Source organism: Pseudopipra pipra, chromosome 10, assembly GCF_036250125.1.
Source record: "Pseudopipra pipra isolate bDixPip1 chromosome 10, bDixPip1.hap1, whole genome shotgun sequence".
Classification (NCBI taxonomy): Eukaryota; Metazoa; Chordata; class Aves; order Passeriformes; family Pipridae; genus Pseudopipra; species Pseudopipra pipra.
Window position 1 is genome coordinate 4,402,633 of NC_087558.1, and position 24,134 is coordinate 4,426,766.

The 24,134-nt window shown below is 40.4% G+C and overlaps 1 protein-coding gene across 9 annotated transcripts; it reads right to left on the bottom strand.

The window, feature by feature from the left end:
- Window positions 1–302: 302 nt before the first annotated feature.
- Window positions 303–24,134, bottom strand: PHC3 (polyhomeotic homolog 3). Of its 9 annotated transcripts, XR_010432998.1 has the most exons (16): window positions 24,051–24,134; window positions 21,081–21,228; window positions 20,193–20,351; window positions 18,697–18,774; window positions 17,002–17,160; window positions 16,449–16,547; window positions 15,105–15,345; window positions 12,704–13,581; window positions 11,190–11,340; window positions 10,625–10,878; window positions 9,783–9,939; window positions 7,801–7,915; window positions 6,914–7,064; window positions 6,591–6,822; window positions 1,523–3,398; window positions 303–695 (listed from the first exon to the last, which is right to left on the bottom strand). XR_010432998.1 is itself a non-coding variant. In XM_064665822.1 (15 exons), exons 2-15 carry the CDS (start codon window positions 21,204–21,206, stop codon window positions 3,244–3,246), a joined length of 2,922 nt encoding a protein of 973 aa, XP_064521892.1. In that variant the 5' UTR covers window positions 21,207–21,228; window positions 24,051–24,134; the 3' UTR covers window positions 303–3,243. The 9 variants fall into 9 exon arrangements, 8 of the variants coding, with proteins under 8 accessions (XP_064521892.1, XP_064521891.1, XP_064521896.1 ...); XM_064665822.1 differs by having other exon boundaries at window positions 303–3,398; window positions 17,002–17,127; XM_064665821.1 differs by having other exon boundaries at window positions 303–3,398.

A 24,134-nucleotide genomic window follows, 5' to 3' on the forward strand; every position in this document is an offset into this window, starting at 1 on the left:
GTCTGAATACAGAAAGCAAAACCCCAGGAAACAAAGCTAATTAAAAGGATTTCTTGTAGATACATCCAGTGGGAGCAAGTGCTAAAAACCAGTCAATTAAAACCTGCAATACTTCCTCTTTTGCAAGGGGGTCATGTGTGGGAAAGCCATGGGAAATGGTAGTATAAGCCTGGGAAAACCTCACCTATTTGAACAGCAAAAAGTGGCTGGTAAGCAAAATGGTTCTGGAGGACTATTAGTCTAAGTATTATATTGCTTTTTTGAGTAAGTTCAAAAGCTTCTGAAGTAGTCTTCAGTTGCACTTGGAAATTTTCCAGCCTATTTTCACATACAAGTGTGCCTTTTTTTTTTTAAATCTGATTTTATTGACACAGCTATGCTGGCAAACACTCCCACAGGAGTGCAGTTCTACCAGCACAGGTTGGTACAGCTGTCTCTGCTTTTAAGTTCCAGTTTAATACCAAAATAAGTGAGGGAGAAAAAACTTCCAATCTGCAAAAGGCCCACATTCTTAGCTGCTGCATTCAAAAATATTTAAAGCACAACTCACTATCTGTGGCTCTCCCAAACCCACAGGGAATGTCACGCAGCAGAAGAACAGGAACAGATGTGCCTTTCTGGGGTCTGCTCTGAGCTCCTGGCACCTGGCAGTGAGTTGGACAAACACAAGCTGGAGGAGCTCTCCTGAAAGCTGCCTAATAAAGCAAAATTAAAACAGCCATGAAATTCTCATGCATGTAACACTGATTAACTGCAGGTCTAAATAAGACTCCTAAGTCCACGTTTTCTAATATGCCTTAAGCCATTATCAAACCACACTTATGCAGCCCTACTTTTTACATTGCCTAAGAACAGTACAATCAGAAGACAGATTAAAAATTAGCCAGTGAACTTTCCGTATAAAAATAATAAAACTTTTAGACAAAAGCCAAAGGATAAATATCTAAGATATCTTTAGTCTTCAATTAGCTCATCAAAACAGAACATATCCTTTAGAACATATGTTACAGATATGCTACACTGTGTATCTTACAGAAATGCTACAAATGGGAACACACTGTCTCCATCATTTGAACATCTTTCAGATGAACATTGCCAAATGCTGGACCTTCAACTAAGAAGTTTATTTTACAACAGTAATCGAAGACAGAAAAAACAAATTAGAAAGTGCTTAGCAACTTCTCTCCAAAATAAACCCAGGCATCAATTCCTTCTCTAAAGCCTTTGGTGACACTTGGACAAGGGCTCTCACCACATACCAATGTGTAACAGCAATGGGTTGTCCTAACTTGGAGCTTCAGTGGTTAATAAAAATATTGATGATATCTGCTATTAATAAGCTCAAACAGTTGTAATTAAAAACAATTGTTCTAATGTTGATCTCCAGAAGATTAGATAGAAAGTCTGTTAGTGGAAACAAAGTAATGGTCTAATTAAAGGAAAATGAAGCACAGATTTTTCTGTAATCCCAATTTACTCTTTAAAGTCATCAGTTAAATATTATACATAATAATACACAAACCTGCCTTTCAGCCAGTGTATGTGCATTGATTCCTTTTGATCTAGGGCAGCAGTTCTCAAACTTCAGGTCAGTTCCTCTTTTTGCAGGAATACTTTACAGTCCTCCCGAATACCTCCTTACACAATCACATATAATGCATTAATTTGCATAAAATACAAAATACATTATTTGCAGACAAGTACACATATTTAATTCAAATATACACAACAACTACCAGCACACGTACCCTTCTTTCCCTACACAAGAGTTTAGGGATCCAGGTCTGTACACAAGGGGAGTGGAGCTGCAAAAGGGAGGGCACAGAAGGTACAAAATACATCCATGAACATCCGTGCACAGGTGATGGAGAAGCAAAGGCCAAGAAGGTGCTGCTGCCTCAGAGCTCAGGCAGCTCCCAAGAGCATCAGAAACTGGGGAAACACGTGTTTGTTCCACAAAGAGCGTGAGAAGGAAAATGGTGGGAGACACTAAAATCCCACTGCCTAAATCTGCAGCATCCAAGACAAAATCTCCTGCCAGAGGGACAAAGCAGGGCCCCTGGAGATTTCTCCTAGAGCTGCCAAGTGTTGGTATTCCTTCTGCTGACCCACAGCTCTGGGCTCCCTCATGCCAGCAGCAGCTGCTCCTACAGTGAGCTCTGAAGGGGCCTCATGGAGCAATGCCCTGTGCTCCTTCCTCAGAGTCCTGCAAGCCCAGCTCACACCGGCCAGGGGACAAACAAAGGTGCTTGGGAGCTTCCAGTGGGCCAATGGGAATGCACTACAGGGAAAGACATGTCAGAAGAGGTATCAGTTAAAAGAACATCTGAGCTATGCTGTCCCTTCTCTACCTCCAGCCTCTCCAGTAACTTGTCTCAACACTGTTTCTGGCTGCAGCGTTCAGCCCCTCACACCCAGGCATTTGGGAACCTCAACTCTGAGGGCTCACACACCTCCTCAGGGCCCACTCTGATCTCCCATTTGAGAACTGCTGGTCTAGCTTAACTAGCAGCATGTGAAACTACAAACCTAACACTTAATGCCCCCTTAGTGCATAGCAGCATTCAAAGAGTAAAGTAACATGTGCTTCAGTTACCTCTGGCAGGAGTGTCAGTAGCCTGATCATGAGGATTTTGATGGGACATCTCTAAGGTTTATAGTATTTTACAGACTTCAAGAAAATACTATAGTGGCAGAGATGAGGGTAAGCCAGCTGCCAACCTACCCCTTACAAACAATTAGCTCAAGACTAAAAGAAACTCAGAGAGCACAACTAAATGCATAGCATTTTACTGGTACTAGTGCTTCCACAGGGCCTGTGGACACTTCTGTCAGTTCAGTCCAAACACTGCTGTATGTGGGAAAAAAATCTTTCAGATTACAGCAACACAATCTAAAAGGTGTTTAGATTGGGGTGGGGGCTGGGGTGTTAACCTTAAACTCATAAGATGAAGTACATGATGGGGAATATTTAACCTATCACAGCGTATTTCACTCCATGTTTTTACATGAAAAACTTCAACTCAAAATATTACTCAGGCTTTACCATGAACCTATTAGTTGTTGGAAACTACAGAGGACTACTTGGTATAATCAAAGGAACGTTTTTAAGTCTTTATGTGGGGAAAACCCCATCAATTTAACAAAACATCACAGTAACACTCATGCCACAGTGAAGATGTTGGCATATTACTGTCAGTTCTGTCACTGAGAAACTGTTGTTTAAACCTTCGTGTTCACCTCCTAGGATTCCTTCAAGGAATTGATACGTGCACAGATTTTCAATGCAGGTCCAAGCTTAATATTCATTGCACTCATTAGGTGATCCTCCTTCAACAAAAGGAGAGCTTGTCCATCAATTTCTTGTGCTCTAAATTCATCTGCAATATCTTGACAACCTAAAAGGCGACAAAAAATAGATTTATTTGGTTAGAAATATGCATTCTTAGATGCAATGATTCTGTCCACACTAGAGCTTTTCAGCTACACCTTTTCCAGTGCTCATCCCTTTAGCTTGCAGAACCTGAAGTATATGCAAGAGTTCAATATTATGATGGGGACTTCTGAGATAATCTGAAAGTAATTTCTAATACAGCCTCTAATTACACTGTAACTCACTGGGAAATTCAATTAGGAATTGAAATTTCATTATGAGGAACAACCTCCCACAATTGGAAGAAATTGGGAAAACAGCACTGACATAGTAATCAAGAGCATAATTCAAGTAGGTTCTTTCCAGAAATAAAAAGATACTACTATGTACTGTTATGAAAGATACTATATTCTACTGCTATGTGCAACTCAAGGAGAACATCCACATGGCTACCATTTCCAAAAGGTGTTAAGTCCATTTGTGTTACACCACTGGGTTGAGGAAACAAAGTTTTGATTTATGGGCTTTAGCACAACCATCTCATGAAGATATCTGTCATCTATACAGGGCAGTAACTCACTTCACAAGTACAACTTTAAACTAGCTGGATCTTTTTTCCACGTTAAACTCTGAACATGAAATAACCTGGTCTCAGGTTACCGAGGTTTGCAACATGAGACAAAAGACTTCCATGGATTGGACTGCCCCAAGTAATTGAGGGCCCTTTTCCACTGAAGAACACTGTGGACACAAAGGTTTCTCCAAAGATGTTCTGGACATCTGTTAAGCAGAAACAGCCAATTATGTGCCTGAGTCCATGGCAGCTCTGTTAGATGGACGATGTGAAGAGAGCATCCATTGTCAGCTGTTTATTTGAAGTTTCTTTCCCCTTAGCCATGTTTTTCATGGTTTTAAAGATATTTGTGTTCTCAGTCCAGTGGTCTCTCCATCTGTCTCAGAGCCTTTCAGACACACTTTAATTTGTGCTCCACCTTCCATTTCTGCTTTCAGTTATTCCTCAGTTAAGCCTATTTTTTGGCATTTCTACATTTTCCCATTTTAAATGTATACTATTACAGAGATATGAAATTACTCTGAAGAACTCCTCTTCTACCTAGATGAGAGCAATTAATGTCATGTCCTCTTGTTTGTTCAGATTTAAACTCTATCAAGAACAGACAGTCTAATTTCCTGATGGATTTACAAATGTGTACAAGATAAATGGAAAGGAAACATGGAAGGCAGTATTGACATCCAAACTTGAATTAATTTGGACTATTACTGTGTAAAGGTCATAACATTCAAGGTTGGGAAAGGTTGGCTTTAAACAAAGAACAAAGCACAACTTTTCTTCTTAATGATTTGTTAAACAGACCTCATGCAACAATTAACTACAACATCATCATAAAGGTTTTCCTGTTGAAGTGCTGACAACAGATTAAACACCTGTAAGTCAAATATTGAGTATTCCTGTGAAAGGTACCATGGCATGTCTGACTTAATGACATTGTGATTGTCAGACCACAGCATTTATAAAGCATCTGAGAGATCAAGAGAAATTCCTGCATTTCAGAACAAAACTGGTCCTATTCAAACAGATCACTGGATGTTGTTGCAGGCTTTTTCCTTTAAGCAGGACACAAAGAATTTCCATGCAACTTCTGAAATACTTTTTATCAAAGTCATTTTGGAAAAGCAGAGGATGGAAGCTGAATGTATTTCAGTTCCCTAATCCAAGCACATCTGGGTACTCTTAAGCACTTTTGCAACTGTTTGTTGTGCAATAACTTGGCCAAACAAAAAAAGGATGGGAAGTGAGTGAAGGGCCATTTATCTTGCAACTGAAGAAAGAAAGGAGAAAATTGTCCTCAAACTGTGGCTGTCTCTTCTCCCAGAAGAAAGAGGTAGCAGAAGTGTCCTACAATCTTCATTTCTCCAAAAGGCTCCAGAGGAGCTCAGTTAGATCTTCAGCTACAGACTACACAGAAAGCTGTAACCCAGAACAGATGTCCCTGATGTTTGTGGAAAGGTGACAAATCACCATCTCCTACAACATGGCAGATGGTCTGCAGGGACTGCACCAAGGAGATACATAATATAAACCAGCATAATGAAAATCAATTCTATTATTTTTCATATTATTCAACTCTGACAGCATATGAAAAACTATTTTTTCAAGAGAGTAAATTGAGAATATACTGAACAGAATAAACTCCAAAACTGTCAATAAACGTGAATGTAGCTGTAGATGTAACAATAATAATTCTGGCCAATTGTGAATATAATACTGTTTAAAGAACTTTTTAAAAAAGTATTAGAGAAACTAGGCCTTCATATATTCCTTATAGGTTATAAGCATAATGGGATACACAGAAAAATTGTTTAGCATCCCAGAAAAAGTAGAAAATTAGGAACAAATTTAACCTGTGTTTTAATGGGTAAGGAACAAAAATTCTGGTATGACTGCTACTGTGGAGACCTGCTGTTACCTGGAGGGATTACAGCATCTGATCAGACAGAATGGCATCCTTGGGAAAAGGTGAGGAGTGAAGCTTTAAAGCTGATGATAGTTAAGAAATGATAAATAAATGTCAAACAATTCAAAGATGACATAAAGGTAACTATAAATATCTAGCTAAAAGAAAAGGTTTGTAAATAAGGAGAAAACAGATTGTTTTTTCTGAGAACAAACTGTGCCTACCAGTAAGCAGAATCTCTAGGCAGGAGTTCTCTGAGCAAAGCTATGCAAAATAAACTTTAACCTTATAGAAGCAACTTGCTTATTCTTTTTTAATGACTTGTATCAGGATAGGTCTTTCAAACTTGTATCTAGTTCTATCAGTTGTATCAAGGGAAATAAGACTGCTCTTCCTTTTTCTACTGAATAACCAGCAAGTGAGGAGGGAAGAGAAAACTGTAACAAGAAGCAAGTGTGTCTGATCTCTCTACTGACCTCTTGAGAGAAGTCAGATTGAAGGAAGGAACAGCTCTAAACTCCATCAGCTGGGATGCAACAGCAGAAGTGGGACTAGTTCTATCAACATGGGATTTGTGCTGAAGGAACAAGCAAAAGGAAACAAATCACATTCCAGTCTCTATGAGCAACTATGGAGTACGCCAGTGCTGTAACCACATCACCTCCTCCTCACAGGGATGCTATAACACAAGGAACTTCACTGTTAAAGAACAAGAGAGCAAGTTACTGCACATAACATACCAGGCAAAGAATGGATAAAGGCCCAAACTTCATCCACAGTCCACACTGAGGGGTCAGTTTGCACCACTGGCAACAGGTCGATGCTCTCTGGCATTTTCCGGATCCTCAGCTCCCTCAGCTCCCGTTCCCTCTCCCTCTCACTCTGCCTCCGCAGCCGCGTGGTCATGGCCGTTGGAACAGCGTCTTCGTGAGGAGCCAGCTCCTCTTCTGCAGATGGATAAGTAATTGGAAGCTGGAAAACGCAGTACAAATACACTACAGTATTAGGCTTTATTTGCAATTCCCAAAGCAATGCCATAGTTTTAAGCAAATATTCCACAGACCTGTCTAAGAAAATGCTCTCGTGACGCCCCCTCAGGGCCGCTCGGCCGACGCCCGCGTCGCCCAAGACTTTGGCTATCTGACTTCCGATTCCAACGACTGGTCTTGTCTGATGTAAACAGCCCAAATTTCTTAGTGCAACTAAGGCTGTGCCTAAAGAAGTAAGATATATTCAATAATGCACTAATGGTTTTTTGGACTGAATTCAATCAAGTAACCATAAAATCACAGTGTTGTAGAAATGCTGCTTAATTAAAACAACAGCTGCCACAGCAATAAAAGAGAAAGGTATCTCAAAGGCCACTTACTCAAGCCCCTCATCTTGATGCAGGATCAAGTACACCTAGATCATCCCTGGAAGATGTCTGTCCTTCCCATTTTTAAAATGTTTCCATGATAGAAATACCTTTGCATTTTATCACATAATATGGTTTTGCTTCTCCGAAATATCCACTAAAAACCTAAAATCACACTGCATATTTTGGTTCCATTTTCTCTACCTGGCTGATACCCAGTCAAAAGAGGATGGAAGCAAAAATCCCATGTTAAGATTAAGGGACCAAACCCTTTCTTAAATTTATTTCACTGGTGGTGTCCCAACAAGATACCAAATGAAAAATATAAACTCCCACTACTTAAAATGGGAATGTAGCAGACACAAAGAGAAAGGTCATCTCCAGGCACACGAATGCAAAAAAAAGAGCTAAGCAGTGACTAGAAATGGGAAACTATTCCCCATTTCTAAAACATCTGGGATTAAACGTCAACTTTCCAGCTGTAATGATGGAAGACTTTATATTCAAATGTTGACTGGGAATTCCTCCTCTCTTAACCAAGAGAGGTTAATCCATTAACCACTTAACGATAAGGAATAACTAGACAGAGTTACCTTTTGGCACAGGATGTGGAGCAGAATCTTTTTGATCGTAGAAACTTATTGGGATATCCCATTTTCCCACAAAATTCACACTTCAGAAGTTCATTTTCGATTTCATCCAGTCCCTCTAAAGAAAGGAGTGAGGCACAAAGAAGTCAGTTTCAATGACACGAATTATGTTCACATTTCTCACCTCAAGCAGGGAGTAAAAGATTTTCAAATATCTAACACATTTAATTAAATCCTTTGATTTACAGACGATTATGCAAAGCTGAGTAAGCTGTAGATTTCATTCTCTGTGGAAAAGATCTTGAGCAAACTGAACCTTACTGAACCTTCAATTAACTTACGCAATGAATTTAATCAGTTTTTTGCTGTATTTCGAGCCATCCATGAGCAAGTATGTCCTCGAACTTAGCAAACAGTTAAACAGAGTTACAGTCTTCATAAATTACTTTTATAAAGAGTTCATTAAGAGAGTCAGGTCTTCCACAGTCTAAATTCAAGCTCTCCTGTAATGACATAATGCAGTAACCTTTTAAATACTTTCTTTGAATAAGCAACTGTGACTTGTGAAAGCAAGAAAAACATTGAATCTTGAATCCACGGAATACTGAATCTATGAAAAAGATAAGTTGCATGTAAGAAAAAAGAGGATTGTGGTATCTGCTGATTTGTAGCCTCCTGGTACAGAATATTTTTCTGTTACTGGTGAGATGAGGTGGCTCTTTTCCTGCTCCACAAAAAGCACTAGGGCAGGCAAAGAGCTGGAAACACCAAAAAGCGTCAGATTATCTTGTAGTAGAATATTGTGTAATATATTTTAAAAATGGACTCTAACAATTGTTTCTTCATTTTTCTATGTAGAATTACAACTATTACAACATAATCAAAAGAAAGTCACAAAGCAAAGCACTTCAAATATCTGCCATAGCCTAAATTAGGCTGTTGCTGCAAAATGAAGAAGGGCCCTGAACTACCGAGAGACATCCTAGTAAATGCAATCATATCATCAGCCACAACCTAGGAAACCCTGGTTTATGGATTTTCAGGCACTGTTTTCTGACTTTGCACTGATGTTGTATCAACAAGTAGGAGGGCTACAATCTATCAATATTTCCTTTCAGAGCTGTGCTTCCAAGCTAAACCAGCTCCTACTAAAATTCAGTGCTATAAGTAAAAATATATTCTTAATTTTAAGCAGAGACACATATTGCCTGAGTAGCAAAGTAAATCACCCTCAATCAAAAATTCCAGCCATGTTTACTTGTCTTCACTACCAACAAATACTCTGCTTCAATTCAGAGTGCTTTCTAAACCAAGCTTCCCTGATGCAGACCCAGGGCAGCAGCAGGCACTGGATTTGTCCCTTCTTACTCCGCTCACTGCAGTTTTTATATTAAAGTGGGAAAAGAACTATTTTAAGAGAATGAAACAAAGAGATGCATTAAGACAAATTTAAATAGATCACCAAAACCAGCTCTGGTGCAACAAAGACTCAAGTTGTGGAAGAGAAAATCCAGAGGTGGCTAAAAAATTCTGAACGTTCAAATCTTGGATGAATTTATCTAAAAATGTATGTTTACAGAATAACTTGGCTTTTCTGGGGCAGGCCACAGTTTGATTTCCATTTCACAGCACACACACAAGGCTATCTACATGTGGGTTTGAACAATAACAGTGGTGTTACACATCCAAAATAGTTGACTGCTGAGTTCTAAGAAGTTCATGATTTTGATTGTGTTGGACACTGCATGGGGAACTCAATTTAGCTCATGAGGTGTGCTGGAGACCACTGTATTCTAAGCAGGACAAGTGCATAATGCCTTGACATTTGTGTTGGTGTGTAGTGAGCAAAAAACATTTGAAAATAGTTTATATTAAAGACAGTGTAAAGACTGGAGGAAGATTCCAGAAGTACAGACAGGATGGGATTCTGTACTACACACAAAACTGAAGGGGAAAAAGTGGGTATTTAAACAAAACCCACAAACCTTCTGCAATCATATCCTCGATCTCTGTGTCCGATGAGTTGTCTGCATGTTTCGTGTTCTGCAAGTCTGACTCCACACACACAACACTCATGATCTGACCCTCCACCAGCAACCTTTTTTCTGCAGGCTGTTCCACCAGCAAAGATGAACGACTGACCTATTGCAATAAAAGCAAAGCAACAGGGAATAACTAAAAATGGTATTTGTGACTTAGCAGTTGTACCCGAGCAGATGACCAGTTTCTACTCCCTATCCATGAATCATTATGTGGTGCCAAAGCTCTAAATACCCTTTCTCTAACAAATAAAAGACTCAGCTCTGCACACTTTGCAATTACATTTAACAAAGGAAGAAACACATTATATCTACACAAATGAAGGAATGGTGAAATGAGATACACATTAAATTAGTTAATAAGGCAGGTTTTAAATTGCCCATTTGTGGATTTAAAATTTTCAACAGTAATTCTTAACCAGGCACAGCACTAATCACACCTAGCCCCCTAAGGAGTTTGCCAGTGCTTTAAATAACAATTTTTAACATTTTGGAATTTCAACACAGACTCAGCTCTGAGGTTTAAGTTAAGGTATCACTAAAACTGAGGGATCTTGGAGACAGACAAATGTAAAAACGTTACTGCAAATGGCAGCCTAAAATCACTCTCTGTATTTATCTCCAGATATAACCTACTGCTCAACTCACCAATCAGTAGACAAAAGGTCAAAACCGACATCTGAAAAATAATTCAGGATCTAAATACCTACTAGCCACAAATATCATCCTTACAAACAGTTTGTTTCAAAGATTAGTAGTAAAAAACTCTTAGCAACTTCTACACTTACAGGGAATGGCTCCAACCCCTCCTGAATCACAAAGCCTTCGATGACATGGGTCAGGATCTGGGGTTTAACAATAGCCTGTGGAGGTTTATTTTCTAGGCTAGGAATGCTGTTGGGCATTGAGGTGCTGTTGCTCCTTGTTGTTGCTGCTGGAAGCAAAAGAGGTGGTGGTGGAATAGAGGCATGTGAAGGATCAGATGGAGATTTAATTACTGAGGCACTGACTGATGATGTCACTGAAGGCAGTCCCCCATGTTCTGAAAAAGATAACAAGTATGTTATGTTTCTATCACTGATGTCCAACCACTGGCTCAGAATTCTAGAAATAAGAGGTGATAGACCCATTTCTGCACCACCTAACAGGCTCTTCCCTACGATTTATAGATTTTACCTCTAAAACAAGATTGTTTCTCTAGACAGACTATATATTCCACAAACACACACTCCTCACGCAAACATTTTCCTTTACTCAATATCTACTGACCATAAGCATAGTTGGCCATTAATTACTTACACAAATCACAAATCCACATGTCAAAAGCTACCTTAGTTGGACATTAGTCCTCACCTGACAAAGGATCATCTGAATTAAGGGCCTCTCCATTCCCCAAGGTTATGGCTGGTGGAGACAAGGTGGGTGGTGTAGGTGTCCTCGCCATGTGCACACAATCCGAGTCCTCGGGCATCTCTTCTTCACACACATTCTCCACTTGGTAAATCTGCATCCAACAAACTATTGCTTTAGAGAGATTTCCATTCTATCCTAATACCTTAAAAGAGTTGCATAAATACAGTTTTTAAAATAAATTACCAGTTCAAATATGCTAATCTCCTAATAAAATACTAGTTTCCAAACTGCACACCAAACAGTGAACTTTGAGGACATCGCAATGTCTATGAGAGCAAAATTAAAGTATTTTGTTACAAATAGCAAAATATAAAGAGACCAGAAAATTTGACTTTTTTGATCTGTATAGTTAACTGTATTTTTATTTACACACATATTTGATGCTACTTAAACACATCTACAAAACACAGGTTTAATGACAAGACTGCAAATTGTTGTCTAATTTATTCAGCAGCATAATCAAACTCAGTACTTCAGAAGAGTACACCAAGACTATCAAGCATTAGCGTTTAAGAGATTCTAAAGTAGTTTCCTCAAAACTACTAAATTTACATGAATTACTGAGTCAGTTGAGCAGATTAAAATGTAAAACGCCACTTTGTCAAAAGCAAACTTGGTTTATACTCTTTTGCCTGATTTCTACATGAAATATCACAGTTGAGATTATTAACTCTTAATATAAGTTAAAAATGAACACCACACCTCCTTCCTTAACCTGTTGATAGCCCAAAAAAAGCCTACAGGACCTGTTGATTCTTTTGCTCAAGTTAATCTCGATGGCACCTTAAATGTATTATTTGCACATATTTTATTTCACTGTACATGATTTTAGGTCAGTGACTGAAGCCAAAACCTTCAGTTACAAACTGCAGACATCTGAGACTAACACTGAACCAAATTAAATGGCAGTGCTGGGGGTTACCAAAACAGCATCAAAAGTTGCCTTATTCTTTTATGATGAGGATATTTGCTATGTTAGTATAAAAATAATTATTCAGAACTCTATTATCTTAATAATCTGCTACACACCTTCACATTTAGTATAGAGATGCTTCTCTTACTCAAAATTTGGAATGCCTATATTTGTATTAAGATAGAGGTAAGAGCTTACAGTCCATATGGTACATTTATAAAAGTTCATTTTAACATAATCAGTAACATATATTTACTTTTTTAACTTCAAACATACTGCAATTTCACTAAAAGATAAGATTCCAAGTTCCATATTTGCACTTCTATGATTCCTGGTTGATATTCTTGACTGATGATCCATTACAAAAAGCCAACAAAAAATAAACCAGAGGAAAAATGTCTATTGTTTCCTTAAAACTCATTTCTATAGTCAATAGCTTTCTTCTTGTCCTCTGTCTAGCTCCCTCTGAAGTCAATGGTCCAGAGTCACAGCTCTGGAGAAGCCCAGGATAAAGAATAAAGGATGTAATGTTACCACTTACCACTGGAGTTTCAATGGGAACCGATGGCTGGACCTGCAGATTTACTGCGACAGTCTGTGGTGGTGGAAGAGTTTGAAATGGCAGCTGGACCAGAGCTTCTGCAGCAGGAAGTTCTTCCTCAGAAACCAAAGTGTTTTGAACCAAAACCTGCCCCTGGGACAGAATTTCAGGCTGCACTTGTAAAGACTGCACAGACTGCAAGGGCAGCGGCTGAATCTGGGTGGACGATGCCGAGAGCTGGGGAGGAGCAGCCAGAGGGATGGGAGCGGACTGCAGGGCGGGATATTGCTGGTGTGGCGTGGAGGGCACGAGCTGCTGTCCCGGGGACACCAGGCCGGGCTGCTCCACCGCCCCGATGTGCACGGCGGGCGAGGGCGGCAGCGGGAGGTGCGGCGGGAGGTTGAGCGGCTGCGCCACCGGGCGCACCGGGGTGCTGGGAGCGGGCGGAGGAGCCGCCGGCTCCGGCTGCAGCGCCGCCGGCACCAGGGAGTTCGCCTGGGACTGGATAAGGGCTTGGGGGTGAATAATTATGGTGGGGGACTGACTCGGGGAGTGCGACGGCGGAGGGGACACCACCACCGACTGCTGCGCTGACTGGGATGGGCTGGGAGAGAGCGTCAGAGGCGGAGGATGGATGTGGATCGGCGAGCAGTGGGACGGGACACTGCTGGGAGCCGGAGGAAGCCCGTGGCTCGGGAGGGGCAGACAGTGCTGGGATGGAGGCGGCTCCTGGCCCGAAGGAGTCTGGAGTGCGATCGGCTGGACTTGCTGCTGCTGCTGCAATATCAGCTGATGATGGGAAATCTTTGGAGGTGGTGAATGAAGTGGGATCTGCTGATGCTTTACTAGAGAATGAGGTTGCAATGGAGAATATGAAGCTGTGAGAGGAAAAAAAACCCACACCTGACAATTAGTATTTATTTCTTCAAATCCTGAAAACATTATAAAATACTTTAAAAAGTTTTTGCTTTAAAGATCAGCACAATTTTTCAAACACTTAAGATACATGTTTAGAAATATCTTCTTTGATAGCACATAGTACACAAGAACAATTTATTAGGAGAATATAGCCATTCCCAAAGGAAAATGCAGCAATGAATAAAGAAACATAGCCATGCTTTTTACATATATGTACTTTCTAGATAAAAGTACATAAACTTATCTTTTTGGAGCTAGTTCTAAGATTACTATTGATCCAGCCTATTTAAGCTTATGTTTATTATGTTTATCTATTTAAGTTGATCCAGCTTATTCAAAAATTTCATGCAACTTTAAAGGAATTAAACCTCTGCTTTGAAACAGACTGGAATAGAAATTCTAAGCAGGTCACAATCATCAGGATTTGCTGATAACTGCTAAGTTAAAAGTTTATTTAGTCTCTAAGAATAGTATTATCTAAAATTCCAAGAATTCAGTATAAATTTAAACCACTGAAAGTATTTGCCTGAACTCAAATACACAAACTGAGAGGTACAATCTAAAAATAGTGCAGCTTCCAGAGATACCACCTTAAAGTGAACCAGTAATCACTAGTAACTCCTTACAGCACACACACATATTGTCCTCCACATCCAAACCTCTTCTTGCTTTGTCTTGTCCACTTGAGAAAAAACTCATTTATGTAGGATTTTTATGATTTATTCTGCTACTAAGGATGGATTTTTTCCTTACCAAACTCAGCTCTGAGAGCATTAGGGCTCAGTACCTCCAGAACGTCTGCCTCCAAATCCCACTCTTTCTCTAAAAGCTGCCATTAGCCAAGCTGAATTCCACAGAATTCAGAACAATTGTCTAAACTACCCTCACTCTTTCAAAATAAGGATGCCAAGATGCAAATAAGCTGCATGCAATGGAAGTGCTTATCTAACCAAGTGCAGGTTATTTTCATTTATCTCTTAATACAAAATACTAAGACTCTGAGCATTATTACCTATGGATTTATAAAGGTACTTGATAGAGGAACATTCTGATGACACGGACAAGACAGAAAAAAACAAACCAACCACAAACAAATAGATTTTGATGAGAGCAAGAGGTTTGACAGGGTTTCAGCCCACATAATGCTTCCCAGAGATTGGGTATGACATGGCCTGACAATAAGTATACAGGGAGACCAGGAATGAGAGCCTTGGTTTGTGCTGTGATTCAACTGTGCATTGCAATTGCTATATTGTGCTTGTAGTGTGATTTAAGAACATTCCTGCATCACTGCATCTGCTCAGTCCACATCCTGTGCAACACCCAATATCAACAAATAAATAAATTTACTATTAAAATTTAAACTCTACTCATGTGGAATATCTAAAAGAACTGTGTCAGAGAGCGCTGAACTCTGACAGAACCGTAACATACCAATTATTTTAATGAAAAGAAGTTTCCCGTCGCTCCGTTTCCACCCTACCTGGTGTTATTAAGTGGTGTATGCTGGATGTCCGTGTGACCGGCGTGCTCCGGCACTCCGGGGTTGGGCTCTCGCCTTTCCTATTGCTTTCTGAGGGATCTGGTTGGCTGCCCTTGGAAATGGTGACAGGTTTATTCGGGCACAGGGACAATGACTGGGTTTGACTGCTGCTCTTTGGTGGGCCATTCTGGGAACTTGACAGCACACCCAGCTTCTGACTGCGCAACGTCAAGTTCTGAACCTGGGAAATGAGCAAAACCCAAACTATTTAAACATCCACGACAAACATCAGGCAAAAATAGCAAAAAAAAAAAAAAAATCACATTAAGTAATATTTCTCATCCCATGTGATTAAAAGAATCTAAAAATCTGCATAAGCTATAAAATTTAGAGAAGGATAGGGATCTTTATATTACTTTGGCAATAAAGAAAACACAGAAAAGTCTTTTATTGAACTTCCAAAAGAAATGGAAATTGTTCATTAATTTGAATTAAAACTTTTTTTCTTTTATTGTGCCTTCAAAGTGAATGACACAAAGCATCTTAAGCAAAAGCAATTTTGTTTTCATACAGACACTGCACAAGTGCAGTTGCCTGTGAGTGAGCTCCAGACACCAACATGAAGCAGTCCTTGGGTGGTCGGTGGGATCAGAATCTGCTCTGTGTTATCCATGCATTAACAAAACTGAGACCTCTGTTTCTACAGTGATATTAATCTATCTTTTCCTGACACCTCCAGCGTCACATGAAACAACAGGTTTGCCTTCTGGAAGTAAATCAGGCAGAGATTATTTTCATTGAAGTCTGTTATATCACAGCCAGGTTCTGTACAGAATGATCCCAGATCTCCAATCCTATTGCTGAGCTAGAATTTTATTTTCAAGTATAACGACTTGTACACTAATTTACATCATATTTACATGAAAAAGAGGACTAATTATTACCACCATCCACTATTTTGATTACATGACCCCTTCCTTACTCAGCATTTAGCACTCCTGTAATGAACAGCTAGTTTATATTTCTCACATGCTCAGCATGTCACCACAGGAAATGTTCAAACCCTGTTCTGAAGACAGGAGTAGCTGTTTCCTCACTGCCATTTACTGCAACCCTACCCCTGTGAGTACAACTCAACCTTCAGCACACCTTCACAGATCAGGTGACCCACCTGAGATATCCATGAGAGGAGAGAGGAACAGCTGAGTTTGGCAGGAGCCCTCCAGCAGCTCAGCTGCTCTAAGGTCTGGGGTGAGTAGTTTTTATAAGCACACAATGTTTCCTTCCTTTTAAGTTTTGGCCCACTCTACTGCACAGACCTTCCATAAGTTTACACAAGCTCACCTGAGTAGCTGCAGACTGACAGGAAGATGAGGAGGATGATGAGACAACAGGAATGTCAGACTGGACAGCAGCCACAGTGGTCGCAGGAGTAAAAATAAGCTGTTAAGCAAGAAAAAAATATATGCCGACAGAATGAAATTTTTTAAATCTGTAAAAGAAATGCAGCACCTTAAGGAGATACATAACTTACATGTACTGATGCACAGATTCTAAGATTCACTACTTTACTGTTAGATTAACTTACTTAAAGAACAATTTATCATGGTAGTTTTAAGTAAATAAAACTAAAGGAAAATAATTTAAAATATTTGTTCTACATGTTGAGAAAAACCTTTGAAATTTATAAATACACCTATGATCTGTTACACAAGAGGACTTCCCCTGCAATATTACAAATGAGTGAAACAAAGACAAGAGAGCAGCCCAATATCTACTATAATAAAGAAAGAGAACTTCAATCTTCCAGTGTGTCAAAACGTTATTTAACAAGCAGAGCTGTGGAGACAACAGGGTTGGACCTAAGCCAGTCTTGAGGACTGTAATCCAAACTCACCATCTGAGCTCGTAGGTACATTTGAGCCTGGCTTGCACTCAGGGTGGGAGAGGTGCTGCCCAGCAACATCGTCTGCTGGGTGATGCTGCTGCTGGTGGTGTTGGAGGTCTGAGAACGGCTTATTATCTGTGCAGGTGTGGGAGAGGTGGAGAGGTTAATCTAAGGAAACAAAAATATTGCCTCTGTCATGGAAATTCAGTCATCCTATGGTCTAAAGCCAGAAAGCCTTTGACAAAAATGGCAGGGGCAGTTGAAATCTCTGAACTGTAAAGGGATCAAAAATATATTGACCCAATCGTCACAAAACTGAATTCTGGCAAGATTGTACATTTTGGTTCTTAAACTGCAAGCAACCACTTTGCAGTAAATAATAATAAGCAGTTACGAGTATAAACAATGATATTATGAAGTCTGAAAAATATACCTCATAGAAATACACATTTACAGAAGAAGTAGCATGAGCCCACATATTTTAACAAAAACACGTGAATTTCAATATTGAAGCATTTTTAAATGTTTATATTATCTGCCTGGATTGGTATCTTCTGTTATGCTTGTTATGCAACCTTATCAGGATACTTCTTTGTGCCACCACATATGGACTTTAAATCCTCATTTTCCATATGCATATTGAAAAATGACTGAAGACTACAACTTTCTCTAATTTCATATTAAATATTCCTCAACAACTGCTCTGCAGCATCTTCTCAAAAAAAAAAAAAAAAAAAAGAAAGCTGTTGTGGTTTGGTTTTCTTTTTTCTTTTTCTTTTCTAACCAGTCTAACAGAGTTAAGTGCCCAGCTCTTTTACTTAAAAGATTTCCTTGAAAAACCCCAGCCCAATTATTCTGTTAGTTTAACATCAGACATCTTTAAAGACTTTCCCTCCTAAATTTAATGAATGAATGATTCTACTTCTAACAACTGTAAGCCAAGCCAAGCTATGAGAGCTTAAAAAAATATACAGTTAAATCACTGAAGCTATGCACTGGAGTCATGAACAGCTCAAGGGTGTGATTAATAAGCAGGATGTCTGCAGGACTAACAAATCCAACGCCAGACAACTGTAAAACTGTAAAGACTGTGCAAATTATATGTCTGAAGATGCCACTTAAAGAAATACAACATGAACTGAACACAGAGCTGCTCAAAACTGAAACCTGAGCACATGCCTAGGTTATGGGAAGTGAAAGTGCGAAAGAGATGCATGACAAAAGATGATAATCAATAAAAGAATGAATGCTATAAACATTTCATCAGTTTCATAAATATACGTTAGCATTGACTTGGATTCTTTAGATTCAGTGCTCTTTAATCACTGATACACAGTAAATGATTTTAATCTACTGCAGTGCCCTCGATAAAGAAACTAACGTGGAAAATCCAATAAGAAATTGAGTAAGAGTATGAGAGCTCAGGGAGTGACTCCTGCAGGAGTTTGAACAATCACTGGTGCTTCTGGAGTGAGGAGCTGCCCCTCAGAGCACCAGGAGGGGTCTGGGACTGGGGAAGCCAACACTGGCCAGCAACAATAGCAGACAGCACCCAATGCTTACTACAGAGTCTTGCAGTTTACTCTGCAATACCAATTTTAACCGCACAATTTTAAATCCTGACGTATTTTCTGTTTTTCCCAGTAGCCATGTAACAACCAAGCAGGGTTGGGAATGGATGGAGGGCTGTGTTCAGTTACGTACCGAGGTCTGCGACATGCTTGACTGCTGAGTGACACTCCCAGGGGGGGAAGTACATTGCCTCCCACCTGACAGGCTTGCCTAAATAGCAAGAATAGGTGTCAAATATTGAAATCAGAAAGGGTTTAAGTGTTGTTCATATTATTGCATAAACCACGAGAAATATCCCTCTCTACCTTTACCTTTTGTCTGAGTTAACAGTAAAAATAGTTTTCTCAGTGGAAATAGTTTTCAGCAAAGTGCACTCTGCACTGTGGAATCCTATCTGCAAGGTGCTAAATTCCTTGAATTCCTACCCAATTTCAGGCATGAAGGTTCTATCAGATCAAGACTTGAACAAAACCTATCAGAGGTAAAGTCTATCAAGCTGTTAATGACAGAGCTTACAGGTCAGCTCACTACCTATGACACTCAGAACTTAAAATGTGACACCATTGAAAACTGTCATTGTTAAAACTCACATATTTTTACTACAATTAGACTCCTCAAAAAAATAAAACAAGCCTTACAAATGCCGTAAAGAACACCCTCATATCCTAGAATGGTAAGTTATGTATGCACATCTAAAGTCTTTCACAGCAGGCTATTCCAGCCCTTCTGATGATACAGGGACAGGGATTTAGGTTTCTGTATGAACAGTCTGATACCAAAACCTCTCAGCCTCCCCCAGCTTGCTTTCCTTTGCTCTGTCTCGGTAACTGTATATCCACACACAAATCCATCACAACAAAAAAAGACAAATCAATATATTACCACAATCTAATGAAAAAGGTATAGAAGGAAAAGCCAGGAGCCAAAAAGAGCCAGTCCAGTTCTGACACCAAGCAGCCATTCCCCTGAGGTCTTTAACTCCATTTTAGCATTTCCATGCGTAAAATCGTTAACAACCACCTCTCTCTGCAAAATCATATTCTCAGTCTAAGGTCAACTGAGGTCAAAGGAAATCCTGCCACTGCTTGAGTTCAAAATGGGTCTCCTCCAGTGCTCACTAATGTTAAAAGCTGTGTTTCAGAAATGAAATGTCATTTACCTCCTACATTTTCACACTCAAGAGTTACAATTGAATTTTACTGTTACTTATAATGCAGCCAGATGTGAGGCAAAACACACTAAGATGTTCATTATTTTTATTTGATTTTACTAGGATACAATGCTATTTATTGCTTTCCCCATCAACATTTAGAGAAAATCATGGGATGAAGATTGAAGTAGTCTATTTTTAATATTTATTTTATTACTGCTTGATGATTTACATGATGCATTATAATGCATGCAATAAAGCATGGAATGGTTGCCTACTGGAGCATCTATACCACTAGACAAAACCCTCCAAACTGTTTGGAGGAAGATACAATTTAAAATAACAATGTCATTAGAACATAACAGTGAATTATGGTGAGGCTTTAAGCTCAGGCACTTAAGCTGTTATTACGTTTGACAACGACTGTAGCCCTGCTCTAGATAATACACCGTTCTTTGTCAGCAATCTTCACTCTCACCTGTGGAACAGTTGCCAGACTCTGAAATTGGGTACTGCTTAAGTGCTGCTGCTGCAGAGCAGCAGTCTGCAGCATTAGATGCTGCTGTTGGGCTGCATACATCTGCTGGAGGTACTGAGCAGCTGAGCTAGGAGGACGATGCAAGGCCTGCTGAATAACCTGTGATGAATCAGTAGGTAATTAATTACAATTACAAAGCACACACCATGCTGACATGATGTTGAAGTTTACCTTTACAAGGAGACACAACCAAATAAATTCTTTTCACACCAGTTTTGTAATACTGAACTTGCTCCATCACTGTTCTTGCTAAAGTCACAGAGCATTGTCAGCATCAATATATTCATGCTCTCAAGGACAGCCTGACAATACAGCATCATTCCCAACACAACATTCCAGCCTCTCAGCTCCTTGTCAACACATCCTACATCATGTTCTGCTTTTTGAGAGACCAGGGTAGTGTGTGAGAGACCCAATTACAAAACCCAACAGAATAGATTGTACAGAGTTCAAGGAGACCTAATTTCAAGAGAAGCAAGAAGGGGCTGGATCCCACACAGATACCTCTGGGTAGTCAATGTTGCTCAAACAGCTTTATTTTGTAAAGGTTTATGTTAATAATCCATACCCTTAGCACATGATGAACCAACCAAACTTTCTAGTGTAGCATTTCCCCCCTCCCTTATTTGGGAGTCAGGTCTGTACCCTGCACTGTCCTTAAGTGGTCTGACATCCTTCAGTAGACAACACCTCCTGAAAATGGTAAGTCAGCTATGCAGACAGACAACAGCAATTAAGACTGGAAAGTTAATCCTGTGTAAAGTATTGTGCAATGCCTGTACTGAGAGCTCTGTACAGGACAGGGGAGAACATCCCACAGCCCAGTACCTGGACAGCATGTCTGTCGGAGCCGCTGTAGACGGAGATCTGTGGGAGCGCAGTCCGGGAGGTGGAGGTGGTGGCGACAGTCGTTGTAGGTGCAGAACATGTTGTTGTGTTTGGTTCATTCTCCATCGCTGTGCAGCGCCCGTCCAGCCTGGCAGGACGGAGATAACAGTGATCACAAACAAGGCCAGCACGCACTGATGTTAAACACAAAAAAATCAAAGTTTTGCTGAGATAAAATAACAGACGGTTTTCAAATGGATAAGATTTGTAGAATCACAGAATGATTTGGGTTGGAAGAAACCTTAAAGATCATCTCGGCCCAACTCCCTGCCACAGCAGGGACACCTTCCACTAGCCCAGGTTGCTCCAAGCCCTGTCCAACCTGGCCTTGGACACTTCCAGCAACAGGGCAGCCACAGCTTCTCTGGGCAACCTGTGCCAGTCACCACCCTCAGAGGGAACAATTTCTTCCTAATACCTAATCTAAATTTTTAGTATTTGCTATTGCTTGATGAAATTTACTGAGAAATGTGGTTATAATCTAAGATCCATCAAAAGTTGCTCAGGAATACATGCAAGATTTCCAGCCAGCTACAAAGGCGTACTGCCATATCCCTCTCCCTCACAGCCCAGCACTGAACTGCTGGTTGATCCTGGACAAGAAGCAAAACCTGTTCTTGGTAAAAATCACTGGTGGCATGTTTTGTTTGGAAAGAAAGGGAAAGGATATATTGAAAAATGCTTTTTACAGCAATACCTCACACAATGCAGCAAGAAACAAGGAAGAAACTACCTATCTAATCACCTCAGATGATGCTCCCCAGCCTGATAATTCCCTCTGCTGCAGAGTACAACCTCTCTCCCAAAATGTCATCTTTAAAACTGAAATGAATCACAAACCTCAATATATGAGGGGTGTTTACTTTGGTTTCTTTTTCAGTCTTAGTACTATAATTAACAGGAAACAGCATAGTAGCTGTTTATTGCTTTTAGAAGGATGTTAATAAAAGGGAGGAGGGGAAGATGTGTTTCCTTCTTACCATAAAGAAGGGCTCAGAGAAATCATCAGAGAGAGCTGCAACGTACTGGGGAAAAAAGCAGCTTTGCCAAGTGCTTAACAAACCACCCATTGGATGCTGCATCAAACGGGAATATAATTAGGAGTTTCAGCTCACACAGCTGGAAGCAGAACACTACAGTGCCAGGCTCCACCTTCACCTCCCAAAACACAACTACTCTGCGAGCAGAGCTGCACACGATGCTCCAGCTCCTGGGTACCTGCAAGAACTAAACTTTAACAGATATATGGTCACCTAAGGACCTCTTGCCCATCATCATATTGGATCCTTGCATATACTTTGCCATCAAAAAAAATTCATGGCAATGAAGGATGCTTGAAAAGCAGAGATTCCCTGCTATTAGAACTAAAGAAGAAGTATGATCTGCTGTTAAAAATTCAGATGTGCTGTGCATTATCGATGCCATTTGTCTGCCTACATCAGGGCACAAATTAACACACACAGGTTACCACTCCAACTGCAATAAAACCAGCATCACTTCTAAAACCACTTTACAATAATTTCACATAATGAAAAGTACCTCAAAAAACCAGTCCTGTCTCCTCCAGAGGCCATTAAAAGCACTTCAAAATATTTACACCTACAACTTGTCTAGCTAGTTTTTGCAAAGTTATGCAACCAGTTAAATGAGCCTAAGAAAACAACACTGGATGTATCATTTCCTTCATTCTCAGCCACATTTTGGATGTGTTATAAGCAAGATGTGCAACATATCCCACTTGCTAACTATTCCATCACGAGTTCACCCCATGAGAGCTGTTAGTCCTTTAGCTCAGAGTGTCTCATTTTCAAAAATAACGCTGTCACTGCCCAAGTTGTTCCCATAATGGATGTACAATGAAAACAGGAAAGAGCTCCTAAAATCTTGCCCAGCATCTCCTCCGACACCACATTCAAGCAGGTATGAGATGCTAATTTGGAGTAAAATTAATCCTTTTTAATGATGAAGACCTTGCAATGATGCTCTCGAGCAACTTTTAAGTTAAAGAACTTCCATAATACAGAGTAAGTTTTAAAAAATGCACTAAAGTGACTTTAAACCACCACTATGGATTTAAGCAAGCCCAAAATACAAAGCACAACAGAAAACTATATTGAAAATAAGTGTTTATTCAAGCAGTAACAGTACAAGACGCCACATAACTTCAAATTACTGTGCATAAGGTAAATATTCAGTAGTTTTGTTGCTTTATAGTTTTTGGTGAAAGCAGACATCGTAAGTAAAAAAAATACCTGCTAGTCTATGCCAGTAAGGTTAAACTACCTTCACAGTGCACACGAATATCACAGCTCATGTTTTATAAAGTTTGGTAAACACCATGGTAATATCAAACATTGCTGACAATCCGCAACCATAACTGTTATCTAAAAATAGTCGGGGCTTTTTTTTTTCTTTTTAATATATACAGTTTAGTCTTATTCTTTCCATTCACAACCTCCCGCTACAACTCCAAGGGTACAAACCACAAAAAAAACCCCAAAAAACCAGAAAATTTCCTCCAAGCCTAACCACCCACAGGCATTTTGGTATGTGGCAGAAGGCACTGAAAGAAATAATTAAATAATGAAAAAAAAAGGTAATAAAATGACAATAAAACAAATAACGAAGGTATGCTCTGTGGGAATACACCCCACGCCACGCCGTGAACCGTCCCCACGCTGAGCAGCCCCGCGGCCCCCTCGCCGGCCGCCCCCCGCCCGGACCCACCCTCAGCCCCCGCCTCGCCCAGCCCGGCCCCGCCGCCGCCCCCTCAGGGGAGGAAAGGTGGGCGGGAGGGGCCGGCCCGCCGCCGGGGCGCGGTCAGGGCGCGCGTTCCCCGCCCCCGCGGCCCGGACGGGGCCCCGCGGCTGCCGTTCGCCCGCGCCCCGCGCGTCCCGCCGGGACACTCGCCTGGGACGCGCCGCTCAAGGCGCCGCCGCCGCCGCCGCCATTTTCTCGCCTCCCTCACGGGGGAGGCGCCGCGCGCGCGCGGGG

Bases quoted from the DNA above. Each gene is read 5' to 3' on its own strand.
- PHC3 (XM_064665821.1), bottom strand. From the start codon at position 21,206: ATGGAGAATGAACCAAACACAACAACATGTTCTGCACCTACAACGACT. The intron at 16,548-17,001 runs GTGAGTTTGGAT...CTTGCTTAACAG, and splicing joins TGTACCTACGAGCTCAGATG to CTTATTTTTACTCCTGCGAC. The intron at 9,940-10,624 runs GTAAGTGTAGAA...TTATTGCAATAG, and splicing joins AGGGGTTGGAGCCATTCCCT to GTCAGTCGTTCATCTTTGCT.